Here is a 16,625-nt window from a genome sequence, read left to right as displayed (position 1 = left end):
TTCACCTGATAGTACTCAGGCAAATACTGTAAGGTTAAATGAACTTTGTCATGCTGATGGGAGAGTACAGATGAGCAATAATAATCTTACAACAGTTCTAACCTATAACAAGCAGCAATATAGATTGGCTCAGGGCAGTCTAACTGTTGTATCTTTTATTGATTAGTAAATAGTTTTAAGCTTTTCTTTCACTCTGTTATGCTCTTCCCCCACCCAGCACCTGCCCACTCATGAGGGCAGGTAGCAAACTGCTTGGTCTATTACTCTGGCTGCTGGGAGCAACATGACAGTGATAACCCCACTAAAATTACCTATAGTAAAGATGCACATACATTGACACAAAAAGAGATCTGTCAGCTAATAGGATATATGCATGCTTCATGCATTCTGTTAGTTGAAACACTGGGCTTTAAAGTGTGTGTGTTTGTTTTTGTGCACAGAACTGAATGAAATCTGCAGTTTGATTGGCCTTGATCAGTCTATTCTTGACCGAGCACTCTGCTCTCGCACTGTGGAAGCCAAGGGGGATAAAGTGATAACAACATTAACTGCTGCTCAGGTAAAGTATTGTTTTTAAAAGAAATCTAGAGAGTGATGGAGACTTGGAAGTGAGTGATACAGAGAATGATGGATACCTGGGAATGAGTTACACAGAGTAATGGATACCTGGGAGTGAGTTACACAGAGTTATGGATACCTGGGAGTGAGTTACACAGAGTTATGAATACCTGGGAATGAGTTACACAGAGTAATGAATACCTGGGAGTGAGTTACACAGAGTTATGAATACCTGGGAGTGAGTTACACAGAGTTATGAATACCTGGGAATGAGTTACACAGAGTTATGAATACCTGGGAGTGAGTTACACAGAGTTATGGATACCTGGGAGTGAGTTACACAGAGTTATGAATACCTGGGAATGAGTTACACAGAGTAATGAATACCTGGGAGTGAGTTACACAGAGTTATGAATACCTGGGAGTGAGTTACACAGAGTTATGAATACCTGGGAATGAGTTACACAGAGTAATGAATACCTGGGAGTGAGTTACACAGAGTTATGAATACCTGGGAGTGAGTTACACAGAGTTATGAATACCTGGGAGTGAGTTACACAGAGTTATGGATACCTGGGAGTGAGTTACACAGAGTTATGAATACCTGGGAATGAGTTACACAGAGTAATGAATACCTGGGAGTGAGTTACACAGAGAGTAATGGATACCTGGGAGTAAGTTATACAGAGAGTAATGAATACCTGGGAGTAAGTTATACAGAGAGTAATGAATACCTGGGAGTGAGTTACACAGAGAGTAATGAATACCTGGGAGTAAGTTATACAGAGAGTAATGAATACCTGGGAGTGAGTTACACAGAGAGTAATGGATACCTGGGAGTGAGTTGCACAGAGTAATGGATATTGCTGTGAGGAAGAACTGGGCTGAAACAGCTTCAAATATATTTCATTTCGCCCCTTTACAGGCATTGGGTTATGGACATGTTGCCTTTCAGTTCTGGAACTTGGCTTTGAATCCAACCCAGGCGGGTGGATGAGAACCTCTTCAATGCCTGTAAAGGGTCTAAATGAAATATATTTGAAGCTATTTCAGCCCAGTTTTTCCTTACTATTTCTTCCCTGTAAGCACTGTATAATTCCAAGGCTTCTTTGCAAAGTTATTTTAACTTGACTTGTATCCACAGTTACTGAACTAGTTCTCAATTCCTAATGGGTGGAAGGATGAATACTGCACAACAACATAATAATGATGTTTGTTTTGCACAGGGTTACTACGCACGTGATGCTCTGGCGAAAAACCTTTATGACCGCTTGTTTAGCTGGCTGGTGAACCGAATTAATGAAAGTATCCAGGTAATCAGGGACAGTGAAGACTCCACATTAATTATATTGGGGCTCAATTGGTGCAAATATCACTATTCCTGTATGACTGGATCCAATGGAATTGGAACCATGCAGTTACCCAATGCCACTGTCATATTCTAGAGAGAATAGATGGAACACAGTGGGGAAACATTGAATCAAATTTATCCACATATCAGCAGTTATGTGAGGGGAATAGACTGTATTATGAACTCCCCTACTGGTGTACAATGTGTTACTGAGACATACAGTAAGAAAGCTCCCAGGTTCAATCTCCTGTCTATGATGAGACAGTTTGCCTCAATGGCCCTGGGTTAGGAAAAAGTCAGTCACCTCTGATTGATTTCTAGTGATCCCCACTGCAGCAAAGTACATTTGTACAGAGACTCCAATTGGGAATAGTAGTGGGTTGGCTGTGATGCCCCTCAGAGTCAAATAGCTTGTCATTTCATTGTTTAGGCTCACACATGAATGATGGCCATTTGTGCTAGCTACTGGAGTGCTGCTGATGTCTGTGGAACCTTACTCTAGAATGAGATAGTGCCTTAAGGGGAGAAGATTGGGAGTTAGGCACTGGAGTGGAATAGGAGAGGATGTCTCACAAACAAAGTTATGACAAACTAGATTAATTAAAATGATTTCCGTTGAAGGTTAAAGGCAAGGTGCAGAGGAAGGTGATGGGAGTGCTGGACATTTATGGATTTGAGATTTTGGAGGTAAGTTTGCATTCCAATTATTCCTGTAAAAACTACCCCAGAGTAAGGCAGCAATACAGAATGACCTGGAAATCTTACATTATTACAATGCTACTCATGGGAACTAGGCTAGGCAAATACTACACAGTATTTATAGCACAGAAACAGGCCTTTCAACAATGATCCCTTGAGCAAGGTACTCTTCTCTTAGGCTGTCCCTTGGGGTCGAGAATGACTTGCTTCCATACGAGAAATGAGCTCTCAGGTGACTGAAGAGTCCGATGCATGACCTACAAACTCCGTCACAGCTGGGGCAGACGCTGGTAGGGGGAACGGGGTGGGGGTAACTGTGTTGCCACGCGCTCCTTTCGCTGTCGACGCTTGGCTTCAGCCAGCCCTTGGTGATGAGACTCGAGGTGCTCAGTCACTCCCCGGATGCTTTCCCTCCACTCCGGGCAGTCTTGGGCCAGGGATTCCCAGAGGTCGGTGGGGATGTTGCACGTTTTCAAGGAGACTTTGAGGGTGTCCTTGAAGTGTTTCCTCTGCCCTCCTCGGGCTCGCTTGCTGTGTCGATGCTCCCAGCAGAGTGCTTGTTTCGGGAGTCTCGTGTCAGGTGTACAGACGATGTGGCCCACCCAGCAGAGCATGGGCAATGCTTCAATGCTGGGGACGTTGGCCTGAGAGAGAACACTGACGTTGGTGCGCCTATCCTGCCAATGGATTTGCAGGATTTTGCGGAGGCAGTGCTGGAGGTACTTCTCCTGAGTTTTGAGGTGCCTGCTGTACATCGTGCACGTCTCTGAGCCATATAGGAGGGCGGGTATCACTACTGCTCTGTACACCATGAGCTTGGTGCTGGGTTTGAGATCCTGGTCTTCAAACACTTTCTTCCGCTGTGCTGGCACACTGAAGGCAGTGTTGAACCTCGTCGTCGATGTCTGCCCTTGTTGACAGTCGGCTCCCAAGGTTTGGAAAGTGGTCCACGTTGTCCAAGGCCTCATCATGGATTTTGATAACTGGGGGTGAGGGGGAGTGTGTTGTGGAGTGGGCAGGTTGGTAGAGGACCTTTGTCTTACAGATGTTTAGCGTAAGGCCCAGGCTCTCGTCTGCCTCAGTGAAGGTGTTGAAGATGACGTGGAGCTCAGCCTCTGAGTGTGTGCAATTGCACAAAAAAGAAACAATTATTTTTTCCATTTATTTGAGTTAGCCCAATATCAATACTTTGAATGAATTTTATTTCTGTTTCTAACAATTGACCTTTTGAAAATGTCTAAAAGTTTATGTTGACTTATTTGGCAGCCACAGACTCTGATGTTCTGGATGGATTTGCAGTTAGCTTGTATACATTGACTGCTTTTGTTCTGTTTGTTGAGTTGATTTTCTTGACCCATATTAAAGCTATTTCTCTCTTTAGGCCTCCTCCCCACTGAGAGGAGCAGAGAATAACCATCTCTCAGCCAGTGGCAGCACTTCGTGTAAACGGTTAATGAGAAAGTGATTGCCAGTTCATTTTCATTCCCACACCAAGTTTTCAGGGAACTGCTTTGGTTCTTTTTGGTGCCTTCCTTACTCATGAGCCTGATCGTACTCTCATCCCCAAGTCATAAGATTCTGGGTTCAATTCCCACTGGAGGGACGAGCACAAAAATCTAAGTTGACACTTCCAGTGCAGTACTGAGGAAGTGCTGCACTGTTTAGAAGTGCAGCCTTTCGAATGAGTCATTAAACCAAAGCCCTGTCTGCCCTCTCAGGTGGACGTAAAAGATCCCATGGCCATTATTGGAAGAAGAGCAGGGAAGATATCCCCAGTGTCCTGGGGCCAATATTTATCCCTTAGCCAACATCACTAAAAAAAATAGATGCTGCGTCATTATCCTATTGCTGTTTGTGGGAACTCACTGTGTGCAAATTGGCTAACTTGTTTCCTACAACGGTCAACACACTTAAAGTATTCCATTGACTGTAAAGTGTTTTGGGATGTCCTGAAGATGTGAAAGGTGCTCTAGAAATAAAAGTTCTCTTATTATTTGATTAGTTTATGTACACTTGTACACTTTCAAACATATCAAATTTCTTCTCATAGAGCAATAGTTTTGAGCAGTTTGTTATAAACTACTGCAACGAGAAGCTGCAGCAGGTCTTCATTGAATTGACATTGAAAGAGGAGCAGGATGAGTACGTACGAGAGGTAAGCTGTCCCTCAATCCTCTTTGCATACAGGTAGACAAATCTATTTATTAAAACTAGCAGAGCTGCCCTGATAGTTCAGTAGGTAAATGTGTCATACAGACTGAACAGGGTCTTTATCTGGTTCATGGGGCAGATGCTGCAATTAGCCTCAGTGTGCCTGAGCTGGGTAGACTGCCTTATGTTTACCTGTTGGAGTTCCAATCCAATCAATGACTGCAGCACTCAAACATGCCCGCGTCTGGTCTTTGAGAATTGTGCTGTGTCCCAAGTTCCACCCTGAACCTGACCTGTGCTGAATATTATCCTTGTTCTGTTTTTCAGGGGATTGAGTGGATGCAGATCAAATACTTTGACAACGCCAGCATCTGTGACTTGATCGAAAATGTACTTTCTTTTTTTAATTTTCACTTCTTGTAATTATTATGATTGTGTTCGCGTGCAGTATGGGAGAGTATGGGTGTGAGAGCATTTATGTGAGTGTGGGTGTAAGTAATGCATATTAGTCTATAAATTAATTATCTTAATAAGCAAATAACAAAGTCCTTCACAACTCAGTTAATAAATGGTAATAAATGAATGAAAATAACCTCCCAATGTATAACAAGCTGTACAGATGAGGAAGGGCTTACCTCTAATCCTTGCTTTCTGCTGAGTTAACTAGTCTCAATGACCTCTGCTGGAAAGTGGACACATTGAGTGAGGACGTGATTGAGTTCGGCTGTGATGTGATCACATAGCTTGTCTACGCTTGTATAAATAGAACATCCTCTTCAATAAAGTATAAGAAAGCGCCTGGCACTCATGGAACTGTACTGCAGCGTGAGTCAGTGCCTTGAGCAGAAGTGTGATTAAAAGTTAGGGGCAGGACAGGGAAAGAGAAAGCAAACAAGGAATCACATAGCAAAAAGGCCATTCAATTGAGATGTGATATTGCTTGTCGTTATGTAGGGTAAAAAAGGCATCCTAGCAATGCTGGACGAAGAATGTCTCCGGCCTGGAACCGTGACTGAATTTACTTTCCTCAAGAAGCTAAACCAGGTCTTTTCTGGCCATCAGCATTTCGAGAGCAAAGAGACTAAGAATTCCAAATTCATTACCGATGCAACACTGAATGACAACTGCTTCCGTGTGCAGCACTATGCAGGAAAGGTGAGCACTTCACCCCTTATGAGATTGTCAACTGCAGGTTCTAATCCCTGATACTTTGCAGGTCCATGGTAGGTTCTTCATTTGATAACTGTACTTATGGGAATTGAAACTACCAATCTGATTGTCCATTATACCTGTGAGTGCAGATCCATTACCATGGCCAACACCAAATGGGCTACATATTGAGGGCACTATGTTCATGTCTCTGCCTTGTAATCAGAAATGCCTTCAAATGTTTTTAGTGATGATGGTTGAGGGATAATTATTGGCCTGAACACTGGAGAGAACTCCCCTGCTCTTCAGATAGTGCCATGGCATGTTTCACAACCATCTGAGAGGGCAGAGTCTTAATTTAATGCCTCAGGTGAAAGATGCCACTTCCAACAGTGCGGCGCTCCCTCAGCACTGACTCTCCAACAGTATGGCACTCCTTCAGCACTTACCCTCCGACAGTGCGGCACTCCCTCAGTACTGACCGTCTGACTGTGCGGCCCTCCTTCAGCACTGACCCTCCGACAGCACAACCCACCCTCACTACTGCTCCTCTGACAGTGCGGCGCTCCCTCAGTATTGACTCTCCGACAGTGTGGCACCCCCTCAGGACTGACCCTCTGACAGTGCGGCGCTTGCTTAATACTGATGCTCTGACAGCGCAACCCATTCTCACTGCAGACCCTCTGACAGTGCGGCACTCCCTCAGTACTGACCCTCCAACAGTGCAACCTTCCCTCAGTACTGACTGTCTGACAGTGCAACTCTCTCTTAGCACTGCATTGAAGTGTCAGCCTGGACTATGTGCTCAACTCTCTGGAGTGGGACTTTAATCCATAATCTTCTGACTCACAGGTGAAAGTGCTACCCACTGAGCCAGGAAAATGCCTGGCTTCCACTTGGTACCTTGCAGTGGTAGCACCAGCTGAGATCAGTGTGGGTGGGTGTTCATGCTCACAAACAAACTTGCCACCAGTCTCTGGCACATGTTGGGGTATCAACAAACTAGCTGTCCAGCTCAACTCCATAACTAGAATTGGCATCACATCTTCAGGCAGCATCTTCAAGCCAAGAGCTACCCTCCTGGTTCAATGAACTCAGTATAATACCGAGCTGTACAGACCAGTGAGATTCAAGGTTCAATCTCCAATCTTTGCTAGATTGGTCCTAGTCAGGATGCCAGTAGTAACTCCACAATTGATCTCAATGCCCCTAGAGTAGGGAAGGGAAAAAAATCAGCCAAGGTTCCCATTCTTACTACTCCTTGACCCTTTCTTGAAAATGAACATTGGTGAGGACAGGATCATGCTCACCAGTAATTTCCAACCTCCTCCATGGTATCAATACTCACTTGGGTGACGTACCAGAGGGTGGTTGGCAACTATGAAACTGAACCCAACACAAGCAAGCAACTTCAGGAGAGGAGGGCAGAAAACAATGCGAAAAATGAATTTTCACATTCATGTTTTCTCATTCTTCCAGGTAACATACGATGTTGTGGAGTTCATAGACAAGAACAATAACCTTTTGTATCGTGACCTATCTAAGGCTATGTGGCAGGCCAAGCACAAGCTTATGAAGTGCCTTTTCACTGAAGGGGACCCAAGTAAGACATCATTGAAGAGACCACAAACAGCTGGCTTTCAGTTCAAGGCCTCTATAGGTGTCCTCATGAAGAATCTTCTGGTTAAAAACCCCAACTATATCAGGTAGGATTCTTCCTACATTTTACCTTGTTTGAGGAGTTGGTTCACAGTTGTTCAGTTATAAATAGGGCAAATGATTTGGTGAAATTTCTGAAGATCATGGCACAGTTGTGGGGGAGACTTGCTATTGTGGGTTTCTTGCAGTCAACTTCTCCCCAGTGATGCCTTTAATCTCCAGTGAGTGTTTATTTGAAGTGCTGCTGTTTTGCCTGCCTCAGCCCCCCTGAGAGTTATTGGAAGAACAGCTCAGGCACTCATCTCTGTTCCACTCACTGGCATTGTTTAAAATTAGGGACTGAATGATAGAAATAAAAACTAGTGACAGTGAGTGCGTTATCTGCTCACGACCAATGGATGCCAAGGTACTCTCTCTGCCCATGTCTCCAGTCAACAAGCTTTGTGTTTACCAAAGAAACTTGCTGCAGGTCCCTATGTTTTATTATTATTCATTCTCAGGATACTGGCAAGGCTGGCATTTACTGCCTATCTTCTAGTTGCCATGAGAAAGTGATGGTGGGGCACCTTCTTGAACCATTGTAGTTGTTTGATGCAAATGAGTGATTTGCTAGACTTTGGAGGGCAATTAAAAATCAGCCATGTTGATGTGGGACTGGAGATGGATAAGGACAGTGGGTTTCGTTCCCTAAAGGACATGTGAACAGGGTACACCCGGCATTGGTTCAGTATAGGTGTAGCACTGCTTTTTGGTGGACTTGTCTGTCAGAAAATGGTCCTTCTTGCCTACCTGACTCCTGCAGGCCTAATTGCTCAATCTCAGCATTTTTCTCTTGAAGTGTTTAACCAAATATCACCCTAAACTGTGCTGACTCTTCACAGATGTATCAAACCCAATGACACAAAATCCCCAAGCCAGTTTGTGGATCTCCTGGTGCAATCCCAGGTCAAGTACCTGGGGCTGATGGAGAACGTGCGGGTGCGACGGGCAGGGTACGCCTACCGACATCCCTACAAGCCCTGCCTGCAGCGGTACAAGATGCTTTGTAAACAGACGTGGCCAAGTTGGAAGGGGAGTGACCGGTAAGGACATGTCACTGTTTCTCATAACCACTGTGTCCATGCAACTTGAATGCAAAAAGCGTTTCCCAATATCCTAATGAACGTAGGAAATAGGAGGAGTAGGCCATTCGGCCCCTTGAGCCTGCTCCAACATTCAACTTAGTTTAGAAGAGTAAGAGGTGACTTGATCGAAACCTTTAAGATCCTGAGAGGTCTTGACAGAGTGGATGTGGAGAGGATGTTTCCTCTTGTGGGAGAATCTAGAACCAGGGGTCTAGAACTACATACCAGGGGACTAAAGGAGGTGGCCATGGAAATAGTGGATGCGTTGGTTGTCATCTTCCAAAATTCTGTAGATTCTGGGACAGACCCGGCAGATTGGAGGGTGGCAAATATAACCCCACTATTTAAAACAAGGAGGGAGGGAGAAAACAGTGAATTGCAGACCAGTTAGTCTAACATCAGTATTAGGGAAAAAGCTAGAATCTATTATAAAGGATGTGATAGCAGGACATTTAGAAAATATCAACAGGATTACACAAAATCAACATGGACTAATGAAAGGGAAATCATGTTTGACAAACCTACTGGAATTTTTTGAGGATGTAACTAGCAGAATAGATAAGGGAGAACCAGTGGATGTGGTGTATTTGGATTTTCAGAAAGCTTTTGATAAAGTCCCACATAAGAAATCAGTGTGTAAAATTAAAGCGCATGGGATTGGGGGTAATATATTGGCAGGGATTGGGAATTGGTTAGCAGACAGGAAACAGAGAATAGGAATAAACGGTTCTTTTTCGGAGTGGCAGGCGGTGACTAGTGGGATACTGCAGAGATCAGTGCTTGGGCCCCAGCTGTTCACAATATACATCAATGATTTTGATGAGGGAACCAAATGTAATATTTCCAAGTTTGCTGATGACATAAAACTTGATGGGAATGTGAGCGGTGAGGAGGGTGTTAAGAGGCTTCAAGGCGATTTAGACAGGTTGAGTGAATGGGCAAATACATGGCAGATGCAGTATAACGTGGATAAGTGTGAAGTTATCCACTTTGATAGGAAAAACAGAATGGCAGAGTATTATTTAAATGGTGATAGATTGGGAAATGTTGGTGTACAAAGGGACCTGGGTGTGCTTGTACACCAGTCACTGAAAGCAAGCATGCAGGTGCAGCAAGCAGTTAAGGCAGCAAATAGTATGTTGGCCTTCATTGCGAGAAGACTTGAGTACAGGAGCAAGGATGTCTTCCTGCAGCTGTACATGGCCTTGGTGAGACCACACCTGGAGCATTGTGTGCAGTTTTGGCCTCCTTACCTAAGAAAGGATATACTTGCCATAGAGGGAGAGCAGCGAAGGTTCACCAGACTGATTCCTGGGATGGCAGGATTGTCGTATGAGGAGAGATTGGATCGACTGGGCCTGTATTCACTGGGGTTTAGAAGAATGAGAGGGGATCTCATTGAAAGATATAAAATTCTGACAGGGATGGACAGACTGGATACAGGGACGATGTTTCCTCTGGTTGTGGGGGGGTCTAGAAAAAGGGGTCACAGTCTCAGGATATGGGCTAAGCCATTTAGGACTGAGATGAGGAGAAGCTTCTTCACTCAGAGGGTGGTGAACTTGTGGAATTCTCTACCACAGGAGGCTGTGGAGGCCCAGTTATTGAATATATTTAAGAAGGAAGTAGACAGATTTCTGAACTCTAGAGATGTCAAGGGGTATGGGGAGAGAGCGGGAATATAGCGTTGAGATAGAGGATCAGCCATGATCATATTGAATGGCGGAGCAGGCTTGAAGGGTCGAATGACCTACTCCTATCTTCTATCTTCTATGTTTGAAAATAAGGGGCCACCCATTTAAAACGGAGATGAGGAGAAATTTTTTTCTCTCAGAAGGTTGAGAGTCTCTGGAATTCTCTTCCTCAAAAGGCAGTGGAGGCAGAGCTAGATCGATTATTGATTAACAAAGGGGTGAAAGGTTATCAGGGTAGGCGGGAGGTTACAATCAGATCAGCCATGATCTTATTGAATGGTGGAGCAGGCTTGAAGGGCCGAGTGGCCTACTCCTGCTCCATGTTCATATATTCGTAATTAGTTCATGCTGATCTTCTACCTCAATGCCATTTCCCTGCACTATCCCCATATCCCTTGGTATCTTAATATCTAGAAATCTATCGATCTCTGTCTTGAACATACTCAATGACTGAGCTGCCACGGCCCTCTGGGATAGAGAATTCCAAAGATTCACCACCCTCTGAGTGAAGAAATTCCTGCTCATCTCAGTCCTAAATGGCCTACGTCTTATTCTGAGATTGTGTCCCCTGGTTCTAGACCGCCCCCCCCCCCCCACCCCACCGCCCAACCAGGCGAAACATCCTATCCACATCCACCCTGTCACATCCTGTAAGAATTCTGTAAGTTTCAATGAGATCTCTCCTCATAGGACAGTCCCACCATCTGAGGAATCAGTCTGGTGAACCTTTGGTGAACCTTTGCACTCCCTCTTTGGCAAGTATATCCTTCCTTAGGTAAGGAGCCCAAAACTGTGCGCAGTACTCGACGTGTGGTCTCACCAAGGTTCTATACAATTGCAGCAAGACATCTTTACTCCTTACTCAAATCCTCTTGCAATAAAGGCCCACATACCATTTCCCTCCCTAATTGCTTGCTGCACATTCATGTTAGCTTTTCATGTTAGCTTCAGTGACTCATGAACAAGGGCACCTGGGTCTCTTTGGACATCAACACTTCCTAATCCTTCACCATTTAAAAAATACTCTGCATTTCTGTTTCTCCTACCACATTTTTCCATATTATATTCCGTGAGTATGTACACTACCCAGGGAGGTCCAAGGATGATGCGTGGCCTTGCTAAATTGACTGACCTCAATCAGAGGGGCAGTATGGATGCTACCATTGGCCTCAGTATCCCTGAGGTTAACAATCTGCTGCTGATTCACTACCTAATGACATCTGCTTCTGTGCGCTCATATGTGGAGGACAACACTGGCCTTGACTGATGCCCCACAGAGTCGAATTGCCTGGCAGCACTCACTAGAATTACACATAAAGAATGGCCCCTTGGGTGAGGTAACAGGCAGCTGCCAGTCCCTGTAGAATTGTACCCTAGCGCCAGTCCTTGCCTTCAGGAAGGAAGGGCCAGGCCACAGTTTAATGAGATTTTGGGGTTCAGAGGGCACTATTTGATCACTTACTGGTCTCAAATCAACTCATAAATTATACACATCTGTAATTCCCTGTAATTGCCATCTACAGATTGTGTGGCTAATTGATAAAGAATATTTTATCCAATGATTAACATGTTATGGTACAGTCTTGCTAACAAAATATGTCACACTTGAAAACTCTGTTTAGAAATATGTTGTCACATTTTTTTGATATTACTTGTTCATGGGATATGAGCGTCGCTGGCAAAGGCTAGCATGTAGTGCCCATTCCATGTAGCACAAACAAAAACACAGATGTCATCATTTCTATGCTGTGTCCTTCTTTAAGGGATGGCATGAGTATCCTTTTGACAGAATTAAACATACCTTCAGAGGAATACGCATTTGGACAGACAAAGATCTTCATCAAAAATCCACAAACAGTGAGTATTTGACTGAACTATTGGACATTTAGGATTATGTTGTAATCAACTTAATGTTAAAAAAAAATGTTGGTATGTTGACTGAGGAGGGTAATCTCACAGCCCACCTAAAGAGGTATCAGTACACTAACTTGGGTCTCTCAGTACTTTCAATGGGGAAATACCTAGACGTTTACTAAGGTAGCCTCAAATGATGTACAGCAACAAATCACATATAAAGGGAACAATTGTGGAAAAGAGGAGGGAAATAAGCCAAAGAAAAAAATGATCGTCTCAACTATTTGATGTTTGCCCCTTTGCTTTCACAGGGGAACATCCCTAAAAAAAAATTGAGACTTTGCTCCTGTTAAAAGTTTAATGAGATTAGTAAAAGATTATTGCTTGCCTGTGATTCTCCCAAACCCACTTTGACAACTTCCACCTTTCTGTGCAGCTCTTTGACCTGGAAGTTCGACGGCGGATTCAGATGGAAGCCTTGGCTGCCATGATTCAGAAGACTTATCGTGGCTGGAAATGCCGGACCCACTTCCTCCTGATGAAGAAAAGTCAGATCATAATCTCTGCCTGGTTCAGGGGACATAACGTAAGTCTGGGTCTGCCTGAGCTGTCGAGACAGATGGGGGACTGGGCGCCAAGATTTGAGAAATACACCAAGGTTCACAACAAAAGACTGCATCAGTGATTTGGCTTAATTTCAAGCCAAATGTGAGCCAGCAAATTAGAGATGAGAAAATGACCATGTTCCCACTTTCTCACATTTCGTTAGTTTTGGGGGAGCTGAGAATGAATGTTGTGCGTTGCTGAAGTGTTACCAGAGTTTAGTGCTGGCAGCTGGATTATTTTTTCCAATTCAGCATCAAACATTTCCAGTTTAGATGAATAGTTAAGATCCTGCTGTACCTCAGGAAAGCACCTTAATCCCACTAGAAAAGTACCCCTGTATGGCTCAGTAAAAAAGCTTGCAGTAAAACCACTGAGGAAGCGTCATTAGTGATTATTTTTTCTTTTCTTTAGAGAATTTGAATTGATTTTTATAAATCTAGAGGAAAAAGCTGGTATCAGTAAAAGTGACTACAAAATTGTCAGATTGTTGTAAAAACTCAAATGTTTCACATATGTCCCTTTAAGGAAGGAAACCAGCCACCTTTAGCTGGTCTGGGCCTATATGTGAATCCAGTCCCACACCATCATTTTGAATCTTAATTGCCCTATGAAGCAGCCAAGCAGAAGGCTCACCAACATGCTTGCAGGGCATCAAGAGATCAACAATAAATGCTGGCTTGGTCAGTGATACTCACATCCTGAGTTTAGAAAGACCTGCTGGCTCAAACATAAAGAGTGGCACTGTGGCCATGGTAATGGTGGGCTGGTGGAGTTCATGGGCTGTATCCCAATGAGTGTCAGCGACTTCGGCAGAGCAAGGGAGAAAATTAGTTTTGGGAAAAAAACACAGCTATTGAAACCAAACTCAGCAGAAAGGTTCTTTAACAAGTGACAACATCTTTTAACTCTGTATTTTCTTCATCCTGGTAGCAACAAAAGAAATATAAAAGAATGAAGCAAGCCACCATCTTTCTTCAGGCCTGGATCAGGGGCTGGAAGGTAAGTACTGCTTTACTTCCTGTCATAGAACAAATTGTCTCTTAAAAGAATACTCTTATCTAGTCAAACTAGAACAGGATATGGATACCATCATTTACACTTTCATCTGTCCCTTGATACATTTGTCTTTTCCCACTGCCTTTACATGCATATTTGCCAGCAGTGGTCATTAAGTGAGAAAATTGGCAGATTTTTTTAAGCCACCGCGCCCCCCCAACAATCCTGAGCCAATTGTTAGGGAGGCCAATTATAGCAAACCCACTGATACTGTAGCTGAGATGAGCTGGTGCAGCACAGACCCAGGATCAAACCTGGGGTTTGTCGGTCTGATGATTCTGTGCCACACCCAAGTGGTGCATTTCCCATTTGAGCCACTTTGAGGAGAATGCTGTGATGCCCTTTGATCAGAAGCCTGTAAGTGAGCTCCATAAAGCTTTCAAAGTGCTTCCATCGACTGACAACCATTTATAGTGTTTATAGTGAATCATACCCTGCAAACCTTGCTGTAATAAGTTTATTGCATGGCAACTGATTGGAAACCGACAGAGAAAGTCAACAGGGAGTGTTTGTACAGAGATTAATAGATACCTGTGAGTGAATTTAAAACTAGCTCAATCAAAAGGGACTCTGTAACAACATGACCTGTGAGAACAAGCTTCAGCAATTTATTTCTCATCATCTGAAGCCCTAGATTACAGCTGTCACTTATTACTTTCCATTTAAACCTCTACAATAATGCCGCAAATGAACTGAATGGAAGTGAGATTATTAAAAAATGGTGATGCATGGCTAGCCCACGGGAGACCCAGATACTTCCTATCTCTGCAGCCGATTCCAACCCTCCAAGATCTCTGCGTTCCTGCAATTCTGGCCTCTTGGAAATCAGGGGTTGTGCTTGAGCCCTTAGCCTTGGAATTCCCTCCCTAAACCTCTCTCTCTCTCTCCTCCTTTAAAACTCTCCTTAAAACCTACTTCTTTGACTGAGCTTTTGGTCATCCATCCCTAATATCTCTTGTGGCTCAGTGTCAATATTTTGCCTGATTTACCCTCCTGTGACACACATTAGGGAGATTTTACTATGATAAAGGTGCTGTTGCAATGCAAGCTGTTGATGTTCTATTTGACCTTAACTTCTTTCACTGGATAAGATTACACTCTCTTGCCCCAGGTCCGTAAAATCCAGAAATCTCTCAAGCAGGAGGAATATCGTATTGCAGCTGCCACCATCATTGCGGCCGGCTGGCGTGGTTACCAGGTATTGGGGTGAGGGGGGGTAGGTAGTGCTAGTTAAACCCTGGTCCAATCAGAACGCAACCTCTAGCCAAGTCAACATTGCTCACTCTCCCAGAAAGAAAATACAGTTTGGACCAGTACTTTTATTTCCCAGTTTTTACTGGTGTTCCATTTTACAAGACCAGTTCGGACCAATATTCTTATTTCCCAGTTTTTACTGTTTTTTCCTTCTGGGCTGTTTTTGGTGTGCTGCTCCATTGATGATAAGTTGAATCACAGATGTGTTCCCTGCAATTTTAACATCATCCCTGGTAGTACAAATTCTTAATATTTTTAATGATTAATTTTACATATTTTTTACCCTGTCAGTTGTGGCTCAGTGGGTAACACTCCTAACTTTGAGTCAGAAGATCATGGGTTCAATTCCAGAGTCTTGAACACATAATCAATGCTGACATTCCAATGCAGCACTGAGGGACTGCAGCACTGTTGTAGATGCCACCTTTCAGGCGAGCTGTTAAACCAAGGCCACATCTGCCCTCTGAGGTGAACGTGAAAGATCCCACAGCCACTATTTCGAAGATGAGCAAGGGAGTTCACTCAGGTGTCCTGGTGCCAATATTTGCTCCTCAACAAAAATTGTCAAAACAAACAAATTATCTGGATGCCACAGGACATCCCAAAGCGCTTTACAGCCGATGAAGTTCTTTTGAAGCGTAGTCATATTTGTAATGTAAGAAATGCTGAAGCCAATTTGCACACAGCTCAATTCCACAAACAACAACGTAAGAATGGCCAGATTTTTTTTTTTTGAAAAGTCAGCATTCCAATAGCTCTTTTGATCACTCTTCGGTGTTGTCCACTAGCTTTTGGCGATTTGTGGACATGCACGCCCGAACAACTTAGCTCCACAACTTTTCCTATTTTGTCACAATTCGGAAAATATTCTGAGCTGGCTTTCTTGGATCCAAAGTGGATGACCTCACATTGAACTCCATTTCTCATCATTTTGTCCACTAAATCTATCAATGTCCCTTTGTGACCTCCTATTCCCACCTGCACTACTTACTGTGCCTTCCACCTTAGTGTCATCTTCAAAGTTGGCTTAACCAAGAGAGATTAGAGGCTAGAGTTGAGAGGGATTACCAATCAGGCAACAATGTGATTTTGTGGCTTGTCCAGGAATGCAAGAGAGGAGCTAGTGGGGCTGTTAGCTATAGTCACTTGCGATTTAGTCTGTTTCATTTCCTTTAGTGACATAAATCAGTGGTTCTAATACTGGGGTCCATGGAGCCCTTCCAGAGGCACCATGGTGCATGGCTGCCCTTACAGCTGGGAGATGTGAGCAACTACCTAGGGTATTGAGGTCAAGAGAATCCATGTAAGCAGCAGCCAGAGGCATCCTGTGCCCCAGCTCAGCGGTTGATTTTCTTGTGCTCCTGCTCTCCCCATGCCCCTGCCCGCTCCCCGTGCCCCTGCCCGCTCCCCGTGCCCCTGCCCGCTCCCCGTGCCCCTGCCCGCTCCCCGTGCCCCTGCCCGCTCCCCGTG

At 44.1% G+C, this 16,625-nt stretch overlaps 1 protein-coding gene across 1 annotated transcript in view; it reads left to right on the top strand.

Moving 5' to 3' along the window:
- LOC144672762 (unconventional myosin-Ib-like) overlaps positions 1-16,625 on the top strand; it is a 55,600-nt gene that overhangs the window by 23,358 nt on the left and 15,617 nt on the right. The window contains exons 10-21 of the mRNA XM_078534726.1: positions 441-559; positions 1,785-1,871; positions 2,531-2,596; positions 4,659-4,763; positions 5,087-5,149; positions 5,714-5,914; positions 7,388-7,614; positions 8,449-8,649; positions 12,149-12,242; positions 12,676-12,825; positions 13,776-13,844; positions 15,013-15,099. Coding sequence (XP_078390852.1) covers positions 441-559; positions 1,785-1,871; positions 2,531-2,596; positions 4,659-4,763; positions 5,087-5,149; positions 5,714-5,914; positions 7,388-7,614; positions 8,449-8,649; positions 12,149-12,242; positions 12,676-12,825; positions 13,776-13,844; positions 15,013-15,099 — 1,469 coding nt within the window. The remainder of the gene's footprint in view (positions 1-440; positions 560-1,784; positions 1,872-2,530; positions 2,597-4,658; positions 4,764-5,086; positions 5,150-5,713; positions 5,915-7,387; positions 7,615-8,448; positions 8,650-12,148; positions 12,243-12,675; positions 12,826-13,775; positions 13,845-15,012; positions 15,100-16,625) is intronic.

Source organism: Cetorhinus maximus, chromosome X, assembly GCF_964194155.1.
Source record: "Cetorhinus maximus chromosome X, sCetMax3.hap1.1, whole genome shotgun sequence".
Taxonomy (NCBI): domain Eukaryota; kingdom Metazoa; phylum Chordata; class Chondrichthyes; order Lamniformes; family Cetorhinidae; genus Cetorhinus; species Cetorhinus maximus.
The sequence above is the reverse complement of the archived record's forward strand: the minus strand, read 5'-3'. Positions and strand labels throughout refer to the sequence as shown.